Genomic DNA, 21,288 nt, shown 5'->3' with positions numbered 1-21,288 from the left:
TCCTACAGAAAGGCTGCTCTTATTTCTGCACTGTGAGGTGGCCTCAAATAGAAAACCTGAGGCTTTGCACCCAAGGGGAGGGCTCATCACCCTCCACCCTCCCGGCATTGCCATACCCACACTAAAAGAGCCTGCCTGTGATTCCAGTGGCAGCGGCAGAGCGGAAGGGAGGCACCAGAGCTTTGTGCATCTCCTTTAGTCCCGAGCAGCTTCCCTGTGCCCGCACAGCCGGATCCAGCAGCACCTGGCACAGGTACAGTGCTGCTCACACAGCCCTGGCCGCCAGAGGAGGGGCCCTGCTGCTGTTACACCTTCTCTGTGCTTGGCACCGCTGGGAAGCAGCGCTGGGACAGCAGTCCCCTGGCAGGGAGCGTTCCAGAGTTGTCTGCCTGTGCTCCATCGGGAGGCGATGGCCAGAAGTGTCTGTCACGGTTCAGGGTTGCCCTTGGCTGTTTGGCTGTGTGGCCTCGGAGAACACGGAGGAGCCAGCGAGTCCTGGCTGTGAGAGCCGGGCCAGGAGCTGGGCTGGGTCACACAGCCAGGCAGGCAAAGGTGACTCCGAGTGACACCTGAATAGACACCCCTGTGAGGTGTGAAATGGCACCTCAGGGGTTCAAAGTACCGGCCTGTCTGTGGTTCATTCCACCTTTGCTTTAAGAAGCAAACTCATCAATTGGCTGCTTTTTTTTTCAGCCTTCAGTAAGTAAAACAGACGGTGGCATACGGTATTTTAACAAAACTGGCCCAGGTTTTTAAAAAAGTAACAGGCATTAACACTTGTGGCCCACGACTCCATCGGTGGCCAGGCATGCTCGTGACAAGGACTGTCTTTTCTTCCTCAGATCCAGGGAATGCCTTGGCAGAGGGGGCCTCTGTAGCAGTGGTTTCTAATTGATTGCTCGTTTGTCTTCAGCCCCAAGGCCCCAGTTAAGCACTTAAATATGTGCTTGAGGTTGCAGACATTAGTGCTGCTGATTTTGAGGTTTGGCACGCGCTTTACTGGCTGGACTGGGGCCTGATCTTCTTCTCCGCCGTTTGTTTTAGGCTGCTCGTTATTTAAATCTCTGCTGTTTCCTTGGCAGGGGGAGGAATCAGCCATGCTGGGAGTGAGTGGTTACGTGGAGTATCTGCGGGAGCAGGAGGTTTCCGAGCGCTGGTTCCGGTACAACCCGCGCCTCACGTGCATTTACTGCGCCAAATCCTTCAACCAGAAGGGCAGCCTGGACCGGCACATGCGGCTGCACATGGGCATCACCCCCTTCGTGTGCCGCATGTGCGGGAAGAAGTACACCCGCAAGGATCAGCTGGAATATCACATCCGCAAGCACACGGGCAACAAGCCCTTCCACTGCCACGTCTGCGGCAAGAGCTTCCCTTTCCAGGCCATCCTCAACCAGCACTTTCGCAAGAACCACCCCGGCTGTTTGCCCCTGGAGGGGCCCCACAGCATCTCCCCCGAGACCACCGTCACGTCCCGGGGGCAGGCGGAGGAGGAGTCCCCTCCGCAGGAGGAGGCCGTGGCTGCGGGGGAGACGGCACAGGGATCTGTGTCCACCACGGGGCCGGATTGAAACACGGCTGCGGAGCGCGGGGAGGAAGGACCGTCTTCCCGTTCTTGGCTCTCCAGAGTCAGCACCAACCTGGCAGGCTGGTACTGTAATTAGTGCAATGCCACCACTGGACAGAAAGGAGCTCCCGAGATGTTGCCAAAATAGAAAAATCTCTCTCTTTCTCTCTCTCTCTCTCTTCCTCTCACACACCCCCACACACACACGTAGGGTGTTAAACGTTTTTCTCCCTTATTCCTCCTCCTCTCGGAGAAAAACAGAACAACTGTGTCAATCAACTTCTTATTCAGGGATCGACAGGATTTTAAATTTTTTTACTGTTCCGTAGTGACCTGGGACGAGCAGTCATTGGTATTTCTGGACAGCCCCGTGGCCCAGCAGCCGGGCCCTGCAGAGCCAAACCCGCTGGTCCCGCTCGAGGGGAGAGCAGGGGCAAGGGCCCCGTTGCCTTTGTCCCTTCCCCAGGTAGAATACAAAGAGACTGTGCTGGTGGAGCCTGCCTTGCCCGCCTGTATTTATCCCTGTCTTATTTTTCGTGTGTCTCTTTACATTTTTTGTTGAAGCTGTTACTTTAGGGCTTTTGGCCTTGCCCGTTGCGGGCACGGCTCCAAGGCGGAATTCCAGAGGTCAGCAAGACGTGAAGGAAGCACTTGGGCTGCTGAGAGCGGGATTTAGCGGCTGTGAGGTTGGTGTGAGACACTGATGCCTTGGGAGTAGGGCTGGAGGGGTCTTTCGGAGGAGGTTGTTCCTCTGCTGGTGCTGACCCGGAGAGCTCAGAGCGCTCTGACGTCCCGGCCGTTGCTCCGGGGGTTGCCGAGGGTTAGGCAGAGATTTTCTGGAGTGGCTGAATTCCGGAGTTAAGAGCCTGGCTACCAAAGTCCTCCTTCACCCCTGCTCCCCCCTCGACACGCACTTGTCTTTTATAACAGCAATATGTGATACAGAAATACTGCAATGCTGTCGTCCCAGCCAAGCAATCGTGGGCGGTTGCTTTTAAACCTGTTTCTACAAACTACTTTGATAACTTTTTTTATCAACGAGATGCAAAAAGAAAAGAAAACCCTACCTTATTTCCTTGTAACAGTTCAGGAGACTTTAGAGTGAACGGTTCCTAGAGCAATCACAACTCTGTCCCCTTGCATGGACTTCAAGATTTTTTGTATTCTGAGCAGCTCTGATGTTTTTAGAGCGAGTTTAGCCAAGCTGGAGAGACGTGCCTGCGTGTGTGTTGTAGGTGTTTGCACGGGCTTACGTGGTTCATAACCGGAACAGCATGGGACAGGTAGATAAGTGCAAATATTCTGACATCTTTTGAAGAAGTCTTTTTGAAAACAAAATATGCAATATTTTAAGAGTTTTCTCTGGTTCTGATGCCAAGTTGTTCACGATGGAGGGGGGGTAACGAACGACAGGTCGCGCGGATCGGGTCTGGTGAAGGAGTTCTCTTGAGGGCGTGGGATAAAGGGAGGGTGAAGTTCTGATCCTTAGGGTGATGGGAGGAACAAAGAGACATTGGAAAAGAAATACACTTCATCTGGCTTCGGCCAGAGAGCCGGGTGAGTGGTTGGAGCAGGGGCTGGGTGGGCAGGGGACTGACCACGGGACAGCAAAGCTTGACCCGCAGTCCGACTGCAGATGCAAACATCTCCAGCCTTTGCTTTCCCCACCTGCAAATTGGGACTCAGGATCATTTTCCTGCCCCTTTAGAGGGAAGAATTTGGGGGAGGGTGATGTATTCTTGCCTCACTTCACGGATTTTTTTATAAGCAAGGGGTCTCACTGTTCCTCCCATCTCTCTCTCCAAAAGGAGACGTGGCTCTAAAGTGTTTCTGTGTGTGGGAAGGGCTTGGTGCCAGGATCGTGTGTTAACAGGGAAGTGCTCCCAAGAGAGGAACCTTTGCGGGTGTCCCGAGCCAGGCACCTGCAAAGCACCATTTCATTGACCATTTCAAACAGGAAAACTGATATTTCACCTCCGTTTTCCTTCTGTCCCTTCTTCCTCCTCTGCTGTCAAGTGCATCGTCACACGGGCAGTGATTTGGCCCCCCGAGGGAGCGGCCCCGTCGGGTTTCCTGGCGAAGGTCAAGCAGGATGGTGCCCAAACAGTGAGGTTGCAGTGGCAGAAGATGAGGTGAGAGGGTGGCTAAGGTAGGTTTCGTTGCAATCGAGGTGCGGGAAGGAGCGGAGATGTGCTGCTTTAGTCATAGCTTTTGAAGTTACCAAAAATGGGAAAAAAAAATAGAAAAAAAAAAGAAAAGAGTTAAAGACTTTGAAATCCTATCCTGTTCACACTAGAGAGCATCAAAAGTTACTTTTAGTTGCTTAAAAGATTTTTAAGTGTTTTAAAATAGAAATTTTAAAAGAATACTACCAAACTATAAAAACATAAAATTATTTATATACATATATTATATATAAATATAGTGGGAAAGTTTCCCTGCTAAGCTTGCTGTGAAGAGAAGGGTGAAGGTGCAGTAACTGCCACACGAGCAGCATTTTTCTGAGACAGATGGCAACCGTAGCGAGGAAGGGCTGACATAAAATGGTGACTGCCTTTATTCCCATGGCATAGCTGTGAGTTTCTTGAGCAGGTTTGTGTTTTACTGTATCGATACTGTGAACGGAGGAGCATCCGAACAGCCCGGGGGGTGCGCCCTGTGTGCTGATTCACTACTTTCGTTGGCCTGGTGAAATTGGTCCTTCATATCCTGCCAGGCTGAAAAACAAAGCTTGTGAAAGGTTTTTGATTTTTTGGTTTTTTTTCCTCCTTTACATTTTCTTTTGGTTTTGTTTTGTTTTGTTTGTTTGTTTGGTGGTTTGTTTGTTTGTTTGCTTTTTCGGTGCAGAGGTTGCCACTGTATAAACGATCATTTCTGATTGCATGCAAAAGAGCCAATATTCTTGCCCGGGCCTCGCTGAGGTGAAGTTTATAGCTTGTAGCTAGAGTCAGTATAAGGTATGGTAGTGGGACTCATTTTAATATTATTTCTGTGCATTTAATGGACGTGTATGTATGTGTGGGAGCCACGCTGGCTCTCGGACGTTGCTGAAAGCAGTTCAGGCCTGTCCGCGCTGGACGGCGGGGCCCGTTCCAAAGGGATCGGTGTCGGACGTTTCTTTCAGTGCTTGAGCTCCTCGCTGCAGGCCAGGCCAAGGTTCGGGGAGAAAGGGGCTGGAGGTGGTGTATGGTATGGAAGAACCTCCTGTGAGTTTCCTGGCAGTGGCGTAGCCACTCAAGAGGTGCTGTCCCCAGCAGAACGCCGCCCTGGCCCCGTTGCCGCTCGCTGGCGCGGCTCTTCGCAGTTGCACCCAAGCTGTGGAGAATCAGCTGCCAGCTCTCCAAGTGCGAACGCTTCTGGGATGGGTTGAGGCGCAGCTTCGCATTCCCACGTCTAGCTGCAGCTTTTCCTGCCAAAAACTGTGATTTCAACTGTGATTTAAGGAGGATGTGAAGAGAACTCTGTCATGTTTTAATACCTCTGTACATAACATTTCTGTCCGCTTCAGAGTTAGGGCTTACTAACCCGTTTGTTTGCTTGCCTCAGGCGACAGGGAGAACACACTCTGGTTTTTGCAGTTTGTTTTCTCGGAGGGGAAACACAGTTCTTTGCTGCCAAGGAACTCACCCCCCAAATGTGAAGAGTCGTGGTTATCTCCTTAAGCCTGCAGCAAGCCCTGGTGCCAAGTCACAGCCCAGTGACGTGACGGTTGCCGTGGCTGTTCCTGCTGCTGCCAGGTTCCCTGTGAATAGCTGTGAAAATAACAAGGATTGTGTTAATACTGTGCTGCTGCTTTGGGAAAAAGCTGAACCTCTTCCTCTCAGGAGGATGACCGATGGGAAGCTGGGAAAGGGAGAAAGGAGAAGGTCTTTTTGCTCTCTTGCAGCGGGAGCGCGTGAAAACAAATTGCTCTTTGTACTTCCAGCAGCCAGAGAGGGGTGAATGAGAGGCTTTATGGAATGTGAATTTGGAACAGGAGGCTGAGAACATGCTTAAGGCCACTTAGTAAGATCCAGGGCTATCAGCCCGGCGAGAGCCAGAGCAGCCGATGCCGATGGGCAGTCCCTGGCTTGTCCTCCCAGCAATGCCCACCATCAGGTCAGTCCTTCTCCACCATGTTCTCAAGCTGTGATCTGTATAATTTAACTTTCAGAAGTTTGGGTGCCTGAGGAAGGGCAGGAGGGACAGAAAGCTGCTGTTTTTAAACCCAGCGAGGTCGGCAGCGGCTGCTCCCGTTGCCATTTGACAGCTATTCCGAGCTGGAATAGCTCTGGGAACAAGCTGTGGCCTGGCTGGAAGGCTCAGCAGGGAGGGCACCGAGCCAGGATTTGAGCCCTCTGTGGCATCAGCGTTGAAATAAATGGCCAGGACAGCTCTCCCTGCTCGTCCCGCTCGGGTTCCCTCCCGCACCGCTGCGGTGGGAACGTCACTCAACAGCTCCTCTCAGCCAGTGATCCCAGGCCTGCTCTCGGAGCTGGGTCCTCCCGTGCCTTTGGGTGATTGAGCCCTAAGGAGGCCTTGGCAGGAGCAGAGCTGCAGCTTTCATTTGCTTCTGACTTCATCTCTGGTGCCGAACCCAAGGTGTAAATAGGAAGACAAACAGCAGAGTTTGGGGTGGAAGGTGGCTTGGGAGGTAGACAGGGTCATGTTGAGAACCAACAAAAATAGCACTTAAAATGATTTAAACTTTATCCAACTCTCCTCTTTGACCCGTGACATGCCTGCCAATTTAGCCGTGCCAGCATCCAGGTGTTTCTGCAGATCAGTGACACCATGTGCCGTTCTTGCTCTGCTGGAAATATTTTGGGGATGGGAGGAGTCCCTGCCCATGGCAGGGGGGTTGGACTAGATGACTTCTAAAGGTCCCTTCCAGCCCAAACCATTCTGTAAGTCAAGGAGCTGTAGTTCAGGAGGCTTTTTGGGGCTCTGAGTTTTCCCTGGGAGCTGAGCCCGTGGCCAAGGCTGCAGCTGGAAAATCTGGGATCCGCTGACATAGCGGAGTCTTTACTCCTGCCACGAGGTGAGAGCCATGCACAGAGCTCTGACATCTGCAGTGGAAGGGCCTAAAGAGGAGCTCAGCATCCTTAATTTAGTCATTGTCATTCAAGGGATACTTTAATATAAAATACATGCATGCACACGTATGTGCAGTTAAATATTTGCAACCAAATACAAGCTAGAACTATGCAAACACTACTGGCTGCTGCTTGAAACTAAAGTCTACCAGAACATTTTGGAATAGAGTAGACTTGGAGGAGACTTGCTGTGGTTTGTTGTTGGGTTTCTTTTAATAAAATGCAGCAGACCAAAGTTTTGCTGCAGTTAGTCTTACTAGAGATTTAGGTTATTCCTAACCTGGAACCCACTCAAGTGGGTTGTAAAATTATCTGAAGAGTCCGACCATCTCTAAAATATTTCCATCTGCTGAAAGGCTCTGGCTTGGCAAACACAGGAGAACAAAGGGGCTGGGACTAGGAGAGATTAAAGGTGGTGCTTGGGCTGAGAGAAGTAGAATCAAGAAAGGACTTTGGGAGCATTTTCTTTCGAATGTAGGACTGAGTTGGCTTCTAGGAATCTTCCTACTTGGGAAAGCATCCAAGGCTGAGATGGAGGCAGAGATCAGAGCATCCTCGGGATGAATCCTGGTTCTGCTGGAGATCTTCCTGCTGAATCTGATTGTCCCAGAGTTTAGTCCGCTGGGAGAAACTCCGCGTGGTTTCTTTGTGTCAGATCCCATCTCTGCTTTTAGGATTAACTGCAATATATCTCGAACCTTCAGTGACCTTTGGCTTTTCATTCCTGGGACTGTAGAAAAATTCAGGTTTCCCATAACATTATCCTCATCCCAACTGTGAACAAGTTACTACTGCTTCTTATAATTTATTGTCTTTCTGTTCCTGGACGTCTGTGTGATCGGGCTGGTCGCCAGCACCACCTTCCAGTGCTTCATGAGCTTTTATGCACAGGGAATTGTTGCAATGGAAAAGTTGACCACGCTAGTTGGAAGAGTAGAAGCCTTTGGAGAATGACTTTTGCTTCCTCTAGCTGTCATTAGGGAGTGCACACACACATACTGTATATACATATATATATATATATACATATATAAAGTGTTTCAGTATAAACTCATTTAGCATTATTCTTATTTAATTTATATTTTAATCCAGTTGTAAACCAAAGTATTGCAGCTTGTGAGAAGAGGTGTCTCGGAAATAGGAGGAACCTGAGGAGGTTGGAGCTCTGAAAGGTCTTTGCTGATGAAAAACATGGACGTGAATAAGACTTAAGAACCCGTGCTGCTGAATCCTAGGGATTTGCAGCCTGGGGAGGATTCGAGACTTGCTGGGTAAAGTTGGATGGTGGGGCCTTCTGAAGGTGTTTTTCGTGGTCCTTAATGGTTTTGTAGAAAGACAAGTATGTCCTGGCAAGGCTAGAAATTAAAAGGGAGGAGGCAGAAAATCAGAGTGTGGCCTGGCACAACTGGGGGCTGGAGAGAGGAAGCCCCAAAAGCAGCCACTGATGTATTTAGTGTCTAGCTGAAAGTTTTAGAACATGAGCCATTGCCATTTACCGATGTCTAGAGGTGGTTGGGGTTTTTTTAGTACCTTCTGTGGAGATGCATGCTCTGCTCTCACCAAGGGGAAGAAATTATGGGTTCAGAGATAAAACCTTGCTGATTTTCCTGTGCCAAGGAGTAATTGTCTTCCCAAGGAATTATGGGAACAAATTCGGCTCTAACAATCTCCCACAGCCTTGGCAGCAGCTCTTGCTTCCTCTAGGGAGGAGGGAGACAGCTGAAACAAGAGGGTTCATGTGGTGTCAGGGGCTGGTGGCACGAGGACCCCCCTGGGTTGGGTAGGACAGCTGGAACAGCAGCAAAGCATCACTGGGAAGAGGAGTGCGTGTGTCTGGCGTGCCCTGGATGCTGCGGGCAGGGAAATGCCAGGCTTGGGACCTGCTTGTGGGCAGGAGCATTCAGGAAACCCTGGGCAAAGAGCCCTGTCCTGGAGGTGAGAGCTGAGCAGCACCGGCAGATCTCCATCCCAGAGCTGGGAACGGAGGAAAACGAGTCCCCTGGGGGGGCAGGTGTGAGGATTCCAGAGACTCCATGGGAAGGAACTGAAGGATGGGAGGTGCAGGCTGGGAAGGGCAGTGCCAGGCAGATTTCAAAGTGCCATTTTCGGAGTGTTGGGTTTTCCAGCATGTGGTGCAGACTGGAGTTGTGGCTTTTGTGTCAGTGCTCTCTCCTTCACCTGTGTCATCTCTCCTCCAGGGAGGGCTTGGAGAGGACGGAGCCAAACCCTCCACAGGGGGAGGAGGAGCAGCAGGAGGTGGAAGTTGATATGAAGGAGCATCAGGTTAGGTATTACAAGGTATTGTTTCACCATGAGAACAGCCAAACAGCACTGGATCAGGTTGTCCAGAGAGGCTGGGAAATCCCTATCCTGGGACAGTGCAGCCTCCAGGCTCCTGTTTCCATTAGACTACGCCAAGCTGTGTTTTTGTTACCTTCTTTTTTTTTTATAGTATTACAATGTACAAATGGGCAGCTTTAATGGGCTTCCTAGTTCATATCAGTTAAGCTTTTGAAACATATTCAGGTATCTTTTAAATACTGCTGTGTAAGTTGTTTAACCTGACATATTCTGATTTATTCTTTTACTGCAGTTACCTAAGGCAGTACTTAAAAAAAAAAATCAGTGCATTAATTTTTTGCAGACTGTCAGCTATGTTAAGCCTCCAGCTTAGTTTTTATTAATGTATTTAACCCCCTCTCCCTCAGATCTATGGTGAAATGCCTGCATTATTTTTATATTCCAGTGAGGCTTATTTATTGAAACCTTTGCAGTCAGCCCCAGTACCATTGGCTATGAAACTGTGAAACTAATGAGAGATGAAAAACGAAGCTGGATTAGTTCGTTTTACTGCTGGTCATAAAATACAGAAAGCAGCGGTATAAAGGATGAAATAGAATTGGAATTAAATCATGGAATCACAGAATGGTTTGGGTTGGAAGGGACCTTAAAGCTCATCTCGTTCCAACCCCCCCTGCCGTGGGCAGGGACACCTTCCCCTAGAATTCCAAGAGAAATTACTGAGTCTGGGGTGGGGAGAGGAATCACAGAACTGTGCCTGAGAAACAAATTTTAACCTGACGATGTCACTTCACTGGTTCCCCATCTGGTCAAGCGTAAAAGCTGTTTCTTGAGACGAGGAGGCTCCCCGGGCTCCGCTCGTTCACCTGCGTGTCTTGGGCATTGCTGTGATCCGGGGGTTGTGCTCCCTCGTATTATTTTCGGAGAGTTTACGTGTCTAAGGAAACTCTCTGGATTACTGTGAAGCTTTTCCTTAACCCTCCTGGCACGTGCATTGGTGACTGAACACAATCTCGGCTGCAGGAGGTGGGAGGGAGGCGGGAGGGGCCGTTCCCTGGAGGATGGTGGCTGTGGGTGACACCAGGGATGGGACACAGTGCAATTGCCCTGCTGACAGATGGGATTTTGGCAAGGGGAGTGACGGCCCGGCCCCACTGTGGCTGTGCCCAGCCCAGGGGGTCATTCAGTGGGCTGCACCCCTGCCAGGGTCAAGGTGAGGGTGGTTTGTGGGGGCTGTCTGCAGGGCAGCCTGGATCTCCTGTGCTGCAGACGGGGCAGGGCTGGTGTAGGTGGCCTGCAGGTACTTTCCTCACGTGTTAGAAGGTCTCCTAAGCCGGGGTTGTGTTGCTGGGGGAAGCAGCCCAGGTGGAGCATGGGTGAATTTGGGATGGAGAGCAGAATTTGCTGTACCCTTTGCTCCAGACCAAGCCCCTGGGCTCCCCTGGGGCGCTGGCTGGGGTAGAGAGCTGACTCCAGGCAGGAACACACCCCTCAGCTCCTGCCCCACGCCTGCAGAGAGGATTAGGGAAGGGTGAGGAGACTGGATCCGAGGGTAGTTCATGGAAATGGAAGCAAAGTATTCAAAGTACTGCTTTAGTCTGAAAAGGGAAGGGAAGCAATGCAGTTTTCCCAGGCCCCTGGTGTGTTAAACACTACCTGGAGCTCCCACGAGCTGTGTCCCCGTTGTCCCCAGAGCTCCCCCCTTCCCCTGGTGTCACCCCGCCTTCCCTGTACAACACTGTGAATAAGATACCAGTAGCTCTTTGTAACGTTTCCATTAAAAGTGCCCGGAGCAGGGAGTGCTGTCCTGCTGCAGGAGCTGTGACCCCAGCCAGGGCATGGATGGTTGAGCCTCCCCTGCGGAGCGCAGGGAGAGGATTGCAGGAGTTCACGAGGGAAGTGGCTTTGTGTAGCAACTCGCTAATCACATTTGATTTCCTAACAAACTAAACTGACAATCAATTCCTAAAATATAAAAGCCTCTTAGAGGGAATAGTCAAGTGTATCTTCACCAGAGAGATTTAACTGGGAATAACTTAATAAAGAGCACAGGATTTTTTCCTTTTTTTTTTTTTTTTTTTTTTTTAAAGCAATCACTCCAGAAATGGAAGCAGCAGATTCACAGGACAATAACTACCTCTCTCTCTCAGAGTGCTGAGGTTACCACACTACACACTCGAGCAGCAAAGCTTTCACTTCAAAGAGATTTGTTTTCCTTACCTCTGTGTTTCAGAAATGCAGGTCTGCTCTGTAAAGTGACTCTAGGAAAATGGCATCTGGCAGGAGCAGCAGTAGCCCCTCAGAGTCCAGAGTCCCTCCAGTTCCTTGCAGTGACCTTTGCAGGTTGGCTCTGGGGCTGTGACAGTTCAGGGGGGGCTTTGTCACCTCCCGGGTGCTGCACAACAGTGAACTGTCCCGTGGGCTCGGCGTCCTGCACTGGGAAATCAGTCAGTGGTGGGAAAGTGAGGGGAGAATCCATCTCCCTCCTGCCTCCAAGGGAGCAGGCAGCATTAAAAAAAAAAAAAAAAGCAATAAGATAAAAATAAAAACACTTTTATACGTCGTTCATTAGTCAGCAGATCTGACTCTGCCAACTTATATATATATATACACAAACACATACAGAGAGCAGATCTCTTGTGTGAAAAGGTGCCATTTTTTTCTAACCAGAGTCCCTTTCCAAACTAGAACAGCACTTTAAATAGGTTCCTCTTTAAAAAAAAAAAATTAAAAAAATATATATAAAAAAAAAAGAAAACCCTTTACTGCAGCAATGCACTTTAACTGGTCAGACGAGTACAGCTGTGGCTGGCCTGGGACACAGCTGGATGGGCAGGAGGCTCCTGGGCAGCCAGAGCCCGGGGGGAGCCACGTTGCCAGCCCCTGGGATGCCCCTGGGATGCCCCAGGCAGCCCCAAAGGCAGCTCTACCTCCGGAGCCCCCCGGCCGGCCCAGCCCTGCAGGGAGGGACCCAGGGCAGCCCCGAGGCCGAGCACTGACAGGGCTGGGCCCTCGGGAGACTCTGCCATCGGTCCAGAGAGCCCACCCTTGCCTGGAAAAGAGGATTTAAACCCCGTTTTTAACAGGTCAGAAGTTGCACCCCGTTACAACCCCGCTGAGCTCGGCTGCGCAGCAACGCCGGGAGAAGTTGTTACTGGGGCTGTGGGGTTTTTCCATAACCTGGATATGGAGCCCTCGTCAGTTCAGTATTTTTTTTGTTTCTTTTTTTCTTTTAAATGCAAGTTTGTGTGTCCCACATTGATTCTGCTCTGAGCTGGTTTGCAGAGTAACCATTTGTAACAGAAATTGTGCTGTCGCCTTCAACTGTTGGCCTATAAATCAAACTTTTTAGGACAGGTGTCCTAACACTCAAGACTTACTTTCACAGTTCAGAAATTTCCTGCTGTACTAATTATTCTCCCTTTTTTTTTTTTTTTTAATGTTATTTTATTTTTGGTTGTAATCCTTATTTCAAGAAGAAAAAGTCAGTGTTCAGACTAGTCTGCAGTAGGTTGAAGAGTGAGCCTGCTGTGTGTAACTTGTGGATATCAGACTGTTCTTCAGTGATTTTCCAAGCTGGTCCTCCAGCACCACTTCCCTTTTCCTCTTCCAGCAGGTGCTGGCAGACCGTGGCCAGTGGCAAACAGGGACAGCCAGAGCTGCTGGAGAGGGGTGGGCAGGGGTGGCAGAGGGGAACCAGAGCTGGGGAAGGGGGAAATAAAACCAAGGTAGAGGGACTGTACAATTGCATTGAAAGCAGTTTAGCAAAAAGCGCTCTCGTCGGACAGCTTTAAGAACAATGTGAATGAAAACTTAGCAACTTGGGTAGGAATCTTGGAAAATTCTATAAATGTATACTTGAAATTCTGTTTGTATTAAAAAAACAAAAAAAATCGCATTTTCTTCTTTCTTTTAACACTGTGTAAAAGAACATTATGCATGTGAGTGGTTTGAGAATTAAATGGTTTAATACTCAGATCCTTGTCTGTGTCGTGGAGCTGACTGGTGTGACCCGGTTGTGTTCTCTTGACCAGGTGAGCAGGCAGAAAATGGGATCAAGAAAGAAAAAGCCACAGTGGTGACTGCCCGAGGAGGGCAGGGAGAGGAAGAGCTGCTCTCTGAGCTCTTAAGTAATTTCCAAAATGCTCCCTCTTTTCTGCCAAGGCCCCAGACATAACTTACACTCTCAGCTTCTTCCCGAGGTGTAACTCCAGGCAGGCAGGTGAGCCCGGAAAGGACGGTGCCTCACAGGGCTTGCTACAGCTAGAGGAGGTGGCTCTCTGTGTCCAAACCCATGTGCCACTCACAACACAAACACAGAGGCTCAACCTTTGCTCCTGGGAGCAGGAGGAAACCTATGCAAACCCCTGCATAACCCTGTGGCTTCCAAAACCAGAGACCCAGTGACCAAACCCTGTCAGGGCAGCTCTGAGGTAACTGCAGCATTGCTTGGCCGAGAGAAGCCTTTACAGAGGTGGCTGTTTCGCTGGTCCTACCAAATCCAGACTAAAGGGCCCACTGGGGACAGACACCCACTGATGTTTTCGCAGCTGTCTGCAGAAAACAATTCTGTTACCTGTGCTGTCACTGCCCTTTTGGTTTGAAGCAGCTGCCTGCAATGCAGAAATCCTAGAGGGAAGCTCACCACGTTCTCCATCCTGAGGACAGCCTTGTCAGAGGTCGTACAGCAGTGAAGCCACCTGGAGAGCACCAGAGGCCACACGTGTGGCCCAGGAGTTTAAGTCTTCTTAAAAAGTCTTCCTCTGAACTCTGAAGACTAGTTTAAGTCTTCAGAGCCTTGGCTGTCGCTGGGGACTCTCACCTCTGGGGCGTGTTGGACACACCAGAGCTGCTGGCAAGCAGGGCACAGCTGTTTGGCAGCTCTTCCACCCACCAGCTGCCGTGGAAGGATGTTCCCGGCCCAGCCAGCACAAACCCTGTGGTTGCTGCTGTTCCACTGACCTGTCCAGCGTGGGGTTGTTGTGCCGGGACCGGGGAGCGCAGGGAAGGGCCCGTTTGTTGGAAAGGGAAAGCTTAAATGGGTCTAGGAAGTGGCCTGGGGCAATTTGTGCATTCAGAGAGCAGTCTGTTAGGTACAGATCTATAGGTTTTAATGAACCAGGGGATCACAGGTACAGCCTGAGGCCCGAAAGGGAGCAGGGTTGGACAGGGGAAGGACAGCAGTGCTGGACTCGGGTGTGGGGGCCGCAAAACTACCGGTGCTTCCCTTTGCATGCAGGATGGAGCAGGTGAGGGGCCCTGTGAGCCTTCTCTCCCCTGGGAGGAGCAGGGACAGCCCAGCTGGATGCAGTCCCTCCCTGCAGCTGGCACCAAACAGCGAGACCAACCACGCCAGGAGCAGCCTGGGCTTTGTGGCAATACCCCAGTGCCCCTCTTCCCGAGGCAGAGGAGGGGCCCTGCCAGCCCCTTTAGGAGCAAGGATCAGCTATCCTGCCCATGAAGATGATGGTGTTGAGGGCGGCTTCCCGGATGAAAAGCAGGAAGGGCCTGTTGGCATTGAAGATTTTTCTGTTCATGGGGAAGGAGCGGCCGGAGATGGTGACGGCTGTGGCAGCTGACGCCTCGCTGCCTTCTTCATTCACCTGCCAACCAAGGGAGAAGGTGGGATTAAAACACAGGCACCGTGCAGTTCTCCTTCCAGAACCCCAAACTGCTGAGGGAACGAACACCAGGGGTTCAGAGTTATTTTTTTCTTTAAATGCGGTTTTCCAAAGCCAAAAGGAAGACACCCTGGGACACAACAAGGCTCACCTCGAGGAAGGCTTTGTGAAAGGCGTCAGACACGTACAGGTCTGTGCGGCCCTCTGCGATGATGCCTGCAGCACAGAGAGGACAAAGGTAAAACTGAGCTTAGGCACAGCTCAAGGGAGAACACACTCCCATCCACCATGGCTGGGACCAGGCAGAAGGCACGGCTGCCCTAAAGTGAAAATATGCTCCCCCACATTGCTGAACTGCCATGTCCTTAGTGCAGAGCAGGGCTGCTTCTGCACGGTGGGACTTGACCAGAGCCCATCACTGACTGTGGCAACATCTAAATGCCTTCGTGTTCTTGTTCCTCTTGCACTGCCCTGGCAGCTGTGGAGGAACGGCTGCCCCCCACCCCCACCTCTCACCTGGGAGCCTGGCGTTCTCCGGACTGAAGAGATCCTCCAGCCCCATTTTCTGCAGCTTCTCCTTGACGCTGAAGCTGTCCTCGACACGGAAGCGGGGCAGGTAAACAAAGAGGGACACCTCCTTCATGGAGTCTATCCAGCCCTGCAGCTTCTCCGACGTCAGCTCCCGCTCCACGTCCTCCAGCGGTGTCCCAGCGCTGGGCAGCACCAGCACCATCGTGATGTCATCCCCTTTGTAGGGCAGCTCCAGCACCTGGACTTTGTCCTGGGGGATGAATGCGTAGGGGAATTTGGACTCCTGGTACATAGTCGGGACTTTGCAGGTCTCGCCGTTGGCTTTATTAAAATCATCCAGTTTTGTGTTGGGAGCTGGGAACTGCGATTTCCAGTGCCCCTGAAAGGGAGAGGGGGAGCACAGACATGAGCACCTTGTCTCCCCCAGGGACGTGGGCTCCTCCCCCAGGTGTTGTTAGCCATACCTTAAAGTAAATGGTGTTGACCAGGACCAAGACAGTGAGCTCATCAATACCTCTTTCTGGGATCACTTCTGTGATGCGTCTCTCTGTCTTATTAGCCACCCACTCGTTAATGATCTCCCTGGAAAGTTCTGGCTTCTCCTGGAGGAGGAGACCAAAACAAGGTTAAGCCAAGGGTTTCAAAGGTTTCAAACACCTCTTCTGCAGGGGACAGGTTCCCAGGGTGTGTGCTCCCAGAGCAGTGCTCAGCAGTGAGGAGTGGGGACATGGCTGTGGTTAAGGGTGAGCTGGAACAAGAGCAGCTGCATCCCAGGCTCCCTCCTGCCTTCACTCATATCCCACACACCCAGAGCAGGGCACTTATCTGGGCAAAAGGCAGGGATGCAGCCAAAGCAGAAGGATGGCAGGGGCAGGGGGGGAAAGAAACCAAACAAAAAAAAGCAAAGCTGCAAGTAGATCAAACCCACTTTGAAGTTCAAAGGCCAGAGCTTGGCTCCATAAACGATTTCGCTGATGTTCTGGTAGGTCTCGTTGAAGACCAAGGATTTCTCCCCGAAGAGGCGGTTGGCCGACACCAGCTCCGAGGATTTGTTGGCTTTCTTGTAGAGCCGGCAGTTCAGCTTGGCAAAGAAGAAGTGGATCTGATCCGATGTCTTTTCCGAAATGGTGTCAAATCGGAAGACCTGGAGGGGCCAAGCAGCAAGAAGGGACCCGTGAGCAGCTTCTCGTGCTCCTGGGCCCCACAGCAAGTGCTGGAGCAGCCTCTGCCTCGACAGCCAGGAAACCTGCAGGCCCTCAGAGCTTCACCCTCCGTGCACAACTGGGAACCCAAATCTACGTAAAACCAACTCCCCGTCAGCCCAAGGTCTCCTTCAGAGTCCAAGTGGAGGATTAAACCCTGCTCAGGTGCTGCTCCTGTGTCTAACTCTGGTTTTCTTGCTCCCAGTACTCTGCCTGTGACTGGTTCCAGCTTCCCCCAGTGCTGCCACAGCCCAGCCCCAGCGGGGCCTGGAAGCAGCTCTCAGGTCATTCCAGGACTCACAAGGTTTGTGCTGAACCCTCCCGTGCCAATGCCAAAGTCTGCTCCTTCCCAGGAGGAATTCTTGTGGCCTGCTGAGTAATTCTGGTGCATCTTATCTATTTTTACAGGGAATGGGAACATGGAGCAATCATTTTGAGGGTAGATTTTTGCAGCAGAGGGAAATTTTTTTATCTGCTCCCAGCTGGAAGGACAGTTATGATTTGTCTGCTGCTCTCCAACCTCAGGCCTTTAAGGCACAGAAAATCCCACAGCATGCTGCTCCTCCCACGAGGCTCCTTGTGGACAGGCTCCCCTGCCCTGGAAGTCAGGTGGACTGCAGGGTGTCCTCTCGTGTGTCTGATTTTTGTCCCAAGGGAGAGAGAGAGGGAATGTGAAAAAGAGCCTCTCCCAATGGGACTCGATTATCACAGCTTCTCCTGCTTTCAGCATAAAGAAATGCTTAGCTATGTGCTTGCCCAGTCTGCAAGAAACAAACTGTTCCCATTCCCTTCCCTCATCTCCCAAAGAGGCTTCCTTTCCTCCAGATGGAAACTAACCTCTCAAACCCAGTAAATCCACCCCGAATGCTGGACCTAAATAAGGAGTCAGAGGAAAGAGCTGCTATCTAAATAAATTCAGAGACAAGCAGCCTGTCTCTGCCCCTTCCCAGGGTCTTGTTTAAAGGCATCAAGACCAGGTTGGATGGGACTGAACAGCTGGTTTTGATATCTCTGTCCTCCTGGTGCAGCTCATCTCAATCCCAGTCTCTCCTCTACGCCAAACAGACTTTTCCCCTCCCCACTGCATTCCTGGTGGGACAGTCAGGAATTGTGTGGATGCCCATTCACATACTTAATGCTATAGAGAGGTACCTTGCAAAGTCTCCACTATATGGAATGCCATATCCCAACCCTGGAAGTGTTCCAGGCCAGGCTGGATAGGACTTGGAGCAACCTGGTCTAGTGGAAGGTGTCCCTGTCTGTGGCAGGGGGGTGGAACAAGATGAGCTCCAAGGTCCCTTCCAACCCAAACCATCCCGTGATTCTGTGATTCCATTCCCAGGGCAGGGAGCTGTGCTGGCCCTGCGAGCATCCCTCAGCCACAATCACCCTTCCTGCCTTTGTGACCCGCCCCAGGGAGAGGCTGAGGAGTGCCCACCGACCTCCATGAGCTGCTGCAGGGTGCTGCCACAGGCTCCCAGCTTGGTCATGGCGAAGGCCGTGGAGATGCTGAGGGGCGACAGGAAGATGTTCTCCCCGTTGTCCTTGGAGTCAGCCAGGTACTTGTAGAAGACAACGGCAAAGCGGGAGTTGGCCCTCGACAGCTCCCACACCCGGGGGTTGGTGGACTCCGGGAGCTTGTCCTTGGCCGGCTCCTGCCCCTCACCCTCGGGGCTTCCTCTCGGGGTTGCGGTAGATGCAGACGGGGCTGACGGGGATGTCGCGGGGCTTGGCGGTGCAGATGTCCCCCACGGCGTAGGGCTCGGGGACAGCCACCCCACACACGCCCAGGAGGCACAGCACGACCAGACGCATCATCCTGGAACACACAGGGAGCACTCAGGCACACGGCCTGTCCCCAAACCAGCCAACCTCGGAGGGACAGGAGCCCAGGCTCCTCTCTCCCATCCTCCCGTTGTCCTGGAGCTGCAGGATAAACCAGGAGGGCACCCAGACACCAGCAGAACAAATGCACCTCTAAGCCATCAGCCAGTGAGGTGGCTGCAGTGGAAGGGCCCTGCCTGTGTGGTGTTTCTCCAGGGTCACCTCACACTGTTCCAGTTCCTGATGCGGGAGACACTACGGCAGAGAAGAGAGGTGATAAGGGAGAGGTCTCCAGGGGAGTTGGTCCCTCTGTGCTCTGAGCATCTTTAATGCCCACAAAAATGTATTTTGTAAGCACGTGTGGTATAGCTGGTGCATCCCAGCTATTCCTGTCCAAAGCTCACACCACCTCAATGCAAATGGGTTGTCCCTGGTACCTGAGGAGGGCAGGGTGATGTTAACCACCACGTTCCAGCAAAAGTAGGCCTTTGAAAATCTTCCAGCAAGGCAGAGACAATTTATCTTTTCCACCTTTGCTAAAGCACACAGAATCATGGAACGGTTTGGGTTGGAAGGGACCATGAAGCCCATCCCATTCCACTCCCTGCCACGGCAGGGACAGCTTCCACTATCCCAGGTTGCTCCAAGCCCCGTCCAACCTGGCCTTGGACACTTCCAGGGATCCAGGGGCAGCCACAGCTTCTCTGGGCAAGGGTAGAATTTCCTCCTAAATCCCATCACCCATCAGCTCTGGCAGCGAGGCCTCAGCCATGCCAGGGCCGTGCACTGGGGTTCCGAGATGCCCTTGGCATGACTTGGGTTTGTTCACATCGCTGTGGGAGGAAGCTCACACACCACAGCCACAACAGCTTGGGAAACAACTACTGGGAAGGGCTGGCAGCCTGCCCGGGACTTGCCTGCCACGGGAGACTTTTTCAAACATGTGTGTGACTCGGGTAGGTCTCCGCCTGCCCCCACACGCTCACTGCATTGGCTACCGAGCATCACCTTCTGAGAAACTAAATTAAAAATCAGCTGCACTTGGCACCAGTGGCCCCTGGGTCTGTGGTTCTGCAGTGCTGGTGGGCCAGCATCTGTGGGAGGAAAACAGCAGCATCAAAAGGGCTGGTGTGGGATGAAGGAGAGCTCTGGGTTCTTCCACAACCCCCTCCCCGGGCTGTTGGGCAATGACTTCATCTCTGCTCCAGTTCCTCTGCAAAAGCAGAAATTACCTCATCTGGCACCAAGACTGAGTGGAGCCCCAAGGGCCCCTCTCCATCCGCTGATAGCACAGCAGCCAGGATTGTGAGAAAACACGCAAAACAAGGGGCTCACTCAGGCCACAGCCTCAGCTCTCACTGGGAATGACAAATCACCTTCCTAACATCACCTTCCTAAAGCTTCAGGACAGAGGCACACTACAAAGGGCAGAGCAATCCAACAGGGGAGGGCAGTCAAACAAAGGCAGAAACAACCCCCAACCCCCGGGGCAGGAGGGCGAGAGAAAGGAAAGCTATTGGGATAATTGAAAGCACTCCAGGAAGCGCCGCTCTTCCGAACCTTTCGCTCCCACCGGAAAAATCAGCCAGCAACAAGCCAAGCATGCTGCAGAGCTCCGTGGCCCTGGGGCCGGGAGTAGAGCCCTTCCCTGCCTGCAGCAGCCCTCCCTCACCCACGCTGAGTCCTGCAGCTGCAGCAGGAAGGACAATCTCACCGCGGTCCCTGCCCCGGCACTCCACTCTCCTCCCGGGAAAGGCAGATCCTGACATGCCTGTACAAGGACAAATCCCTGCTTCTGCCCAGCCACGGGCAGCTCGTGGTGCCTGCCATGGCACAAAGTGCTGCTAATCCGGTCTCACATTTAAAACCAAAGCACAGGAGCGATGAGAGCACCTCATCCTCACCCTGTCCTGACTAAATGGGAGAGACTCCCTGTTCCTGCTCTGCAGTAAAGTCCTGGGCCATCGCTTGAGAGGAGATACAGGACTTTCTGCTAACCCCTTAAACCAACTTTACCCTCCACTAAGGCTGGCCTGGCCCCTGGCACGTCCAGTCCAGTCTTGGCTCTTACAGGCAAGAGCCTTTGCTATTTCTTAGGCCAGCTCTTTGTTGTAGCACTTGGCCAAAACCCACTCCCCCTCCCCTCCCAGCTCTTCAACGCTCCCTTTTCCCTTGCAGCACAGCCACACGCTCCATGTGTCAACAGCTTTCGTCCTGGAAGGATCCCAAAGTATTCCCAAACAGCACTGCCTGAAAGGGGTTACTGGCAAGGGACAAAGTAGAAACTAGAAAAGGCTCTTAGAGGGGTAAAGCAACAAAAAGAAGTGTAGAAAGCCAAGGAACAAGTTGCTGATTCAGCTTGAAATCAGAAGGCTCTGGGAAGGGCCGAGCAACTCCCCCATCCCATGGCTGCTGTGACACAGCTGGGCTCCAGCCACAGGCCCCTTCCATCCCACTGTTCCTCATGGCTGCAGGGCAGGGCAGGGCAGGGCAGGGCAGCTAAGTGGGTTTGCAGACCCCCAGCACCCACCCTGCTGGACCTACTGGGGGTACTGGTGGTGGCGTGGCTGTCCCACAGCACCCACGCGCTGTGTGCAGAGCCCAGCTGGTGGGAAGCAGCTCAAACCATCATGAGATTAACTCTGGCTCCAGAGGAACCTTCCCTGCCTCCCCACATCCCAAACTCAGAGTGCAAAGCAAACCAGGGGTGCTCTCCCACAGCCAGCGACTGCTCGGGACATCCTGACCTTAGGAATTCTTTTCTCTCCACACCACAAAGCACTGCTGCAGGTTGGGGATAGAAGTCGAGCAGGATGCTTTAGTGAGCTGTACAGAAGTCAGCCTTCCTGAGAGCTGGGATGGGGAGGGAGGATCCTCTAGAAAAGAGCAAAAAGCCCACTCTGGCAGCAGCTAAAATTCACAGGCTCCTACAAAGCGAAAAGAACCTGTTACAAGGAGTTAATTAACAATGAAAGATTAGTGGAATCTGCTTCTCTTACCTGCCCCTCCAGCCTTCTACTTTTAGGATGTAAATGCAAATTGTTAAGAGGACAGTCTTGCTTGAGCCCAAAGCCTTTTCCCCACTGGATTTCTGTGCTCAAGCAGAGCTGAGACAACAGCAGGGGACAGTGGGAGGGGAGTAGGATGCTGAGGCCAAAGGCTGATGA

The 21,288-nt window shown here is 52.0% G+C and overlaps 2 protein-coding genes across 6 annotated transcripts in view; one reads left to right on the top strand and one right to left on the bottom strand.

The window, feature by feature from the left end:
- The window catches only part of ZBTB37 (zinc finger and BTB domain containing 37), a 331,509-nt gene extending 318,590 nt beyond the window's left edge, over positions 1 to 12,919 (top strand). For 4 of the 5 annotated variants that reach the window (XM_050307389.1, XM_050307388.1, XM_050307391.1 and 1 more), the window contains exon 5: positions 1,083 to 12,919. In XM_050307389.1, coding sequence (XP_050163346.1) covers positions 1,083 to 1,571 — 489 coding nt within the window. In that variant the 3' untranslated portion in view covers positions 1,572 to 12,919. The remainder of the gene's footprint in view (positions 1 to 1,082) is intronic. The other variant, XM_050307392.1, reaches the window with a different exon arrangement.
- Positions 12,920 to 14,037: 1,118 nt separating this feature from the next.
- SERPINC1 (serpin family C member 1) lies at positions 14,038 to 21,288 on the bottom strand. The gene is given in 8 exon segments (XM_050307398.1): positions 14,038 to 14,546; positions 14,716 to 14,780; positions 15,081 to 15,474; positions 15,560 to 15,697; positions 16,024 to 16,239; positions 17,740 to 17,971; positions 17,973 to 18,116; positions 21,121 to 21,288. Coding segments are annotated over 7 exon segments (1,362 nt in total). The 5' UTR covers position 18,116; positions 21,121 to 21,288; the 3' UTR covers positions 14,038 to 14,372.

The sequence above is a fragment of the Myiozetetes cayanensis genome, unplaced genomic scaffold, assembly GCF_022539395.1.
Source record: "Myiozetetes cayanensis isolate MyiCay16 unplaced genomic scaffold, myiCay2020 scf12, whole genome shotgun sequence".
NCBI lineage: Eukaryota > Metazoa > Chordata > Aves > Passeriformes > Tyrannidae > Myiozetetes > Myiozetetes cayanensis.
This window is presented reverse-complemented; position numbering and strand designations above follow the sequence as displayed.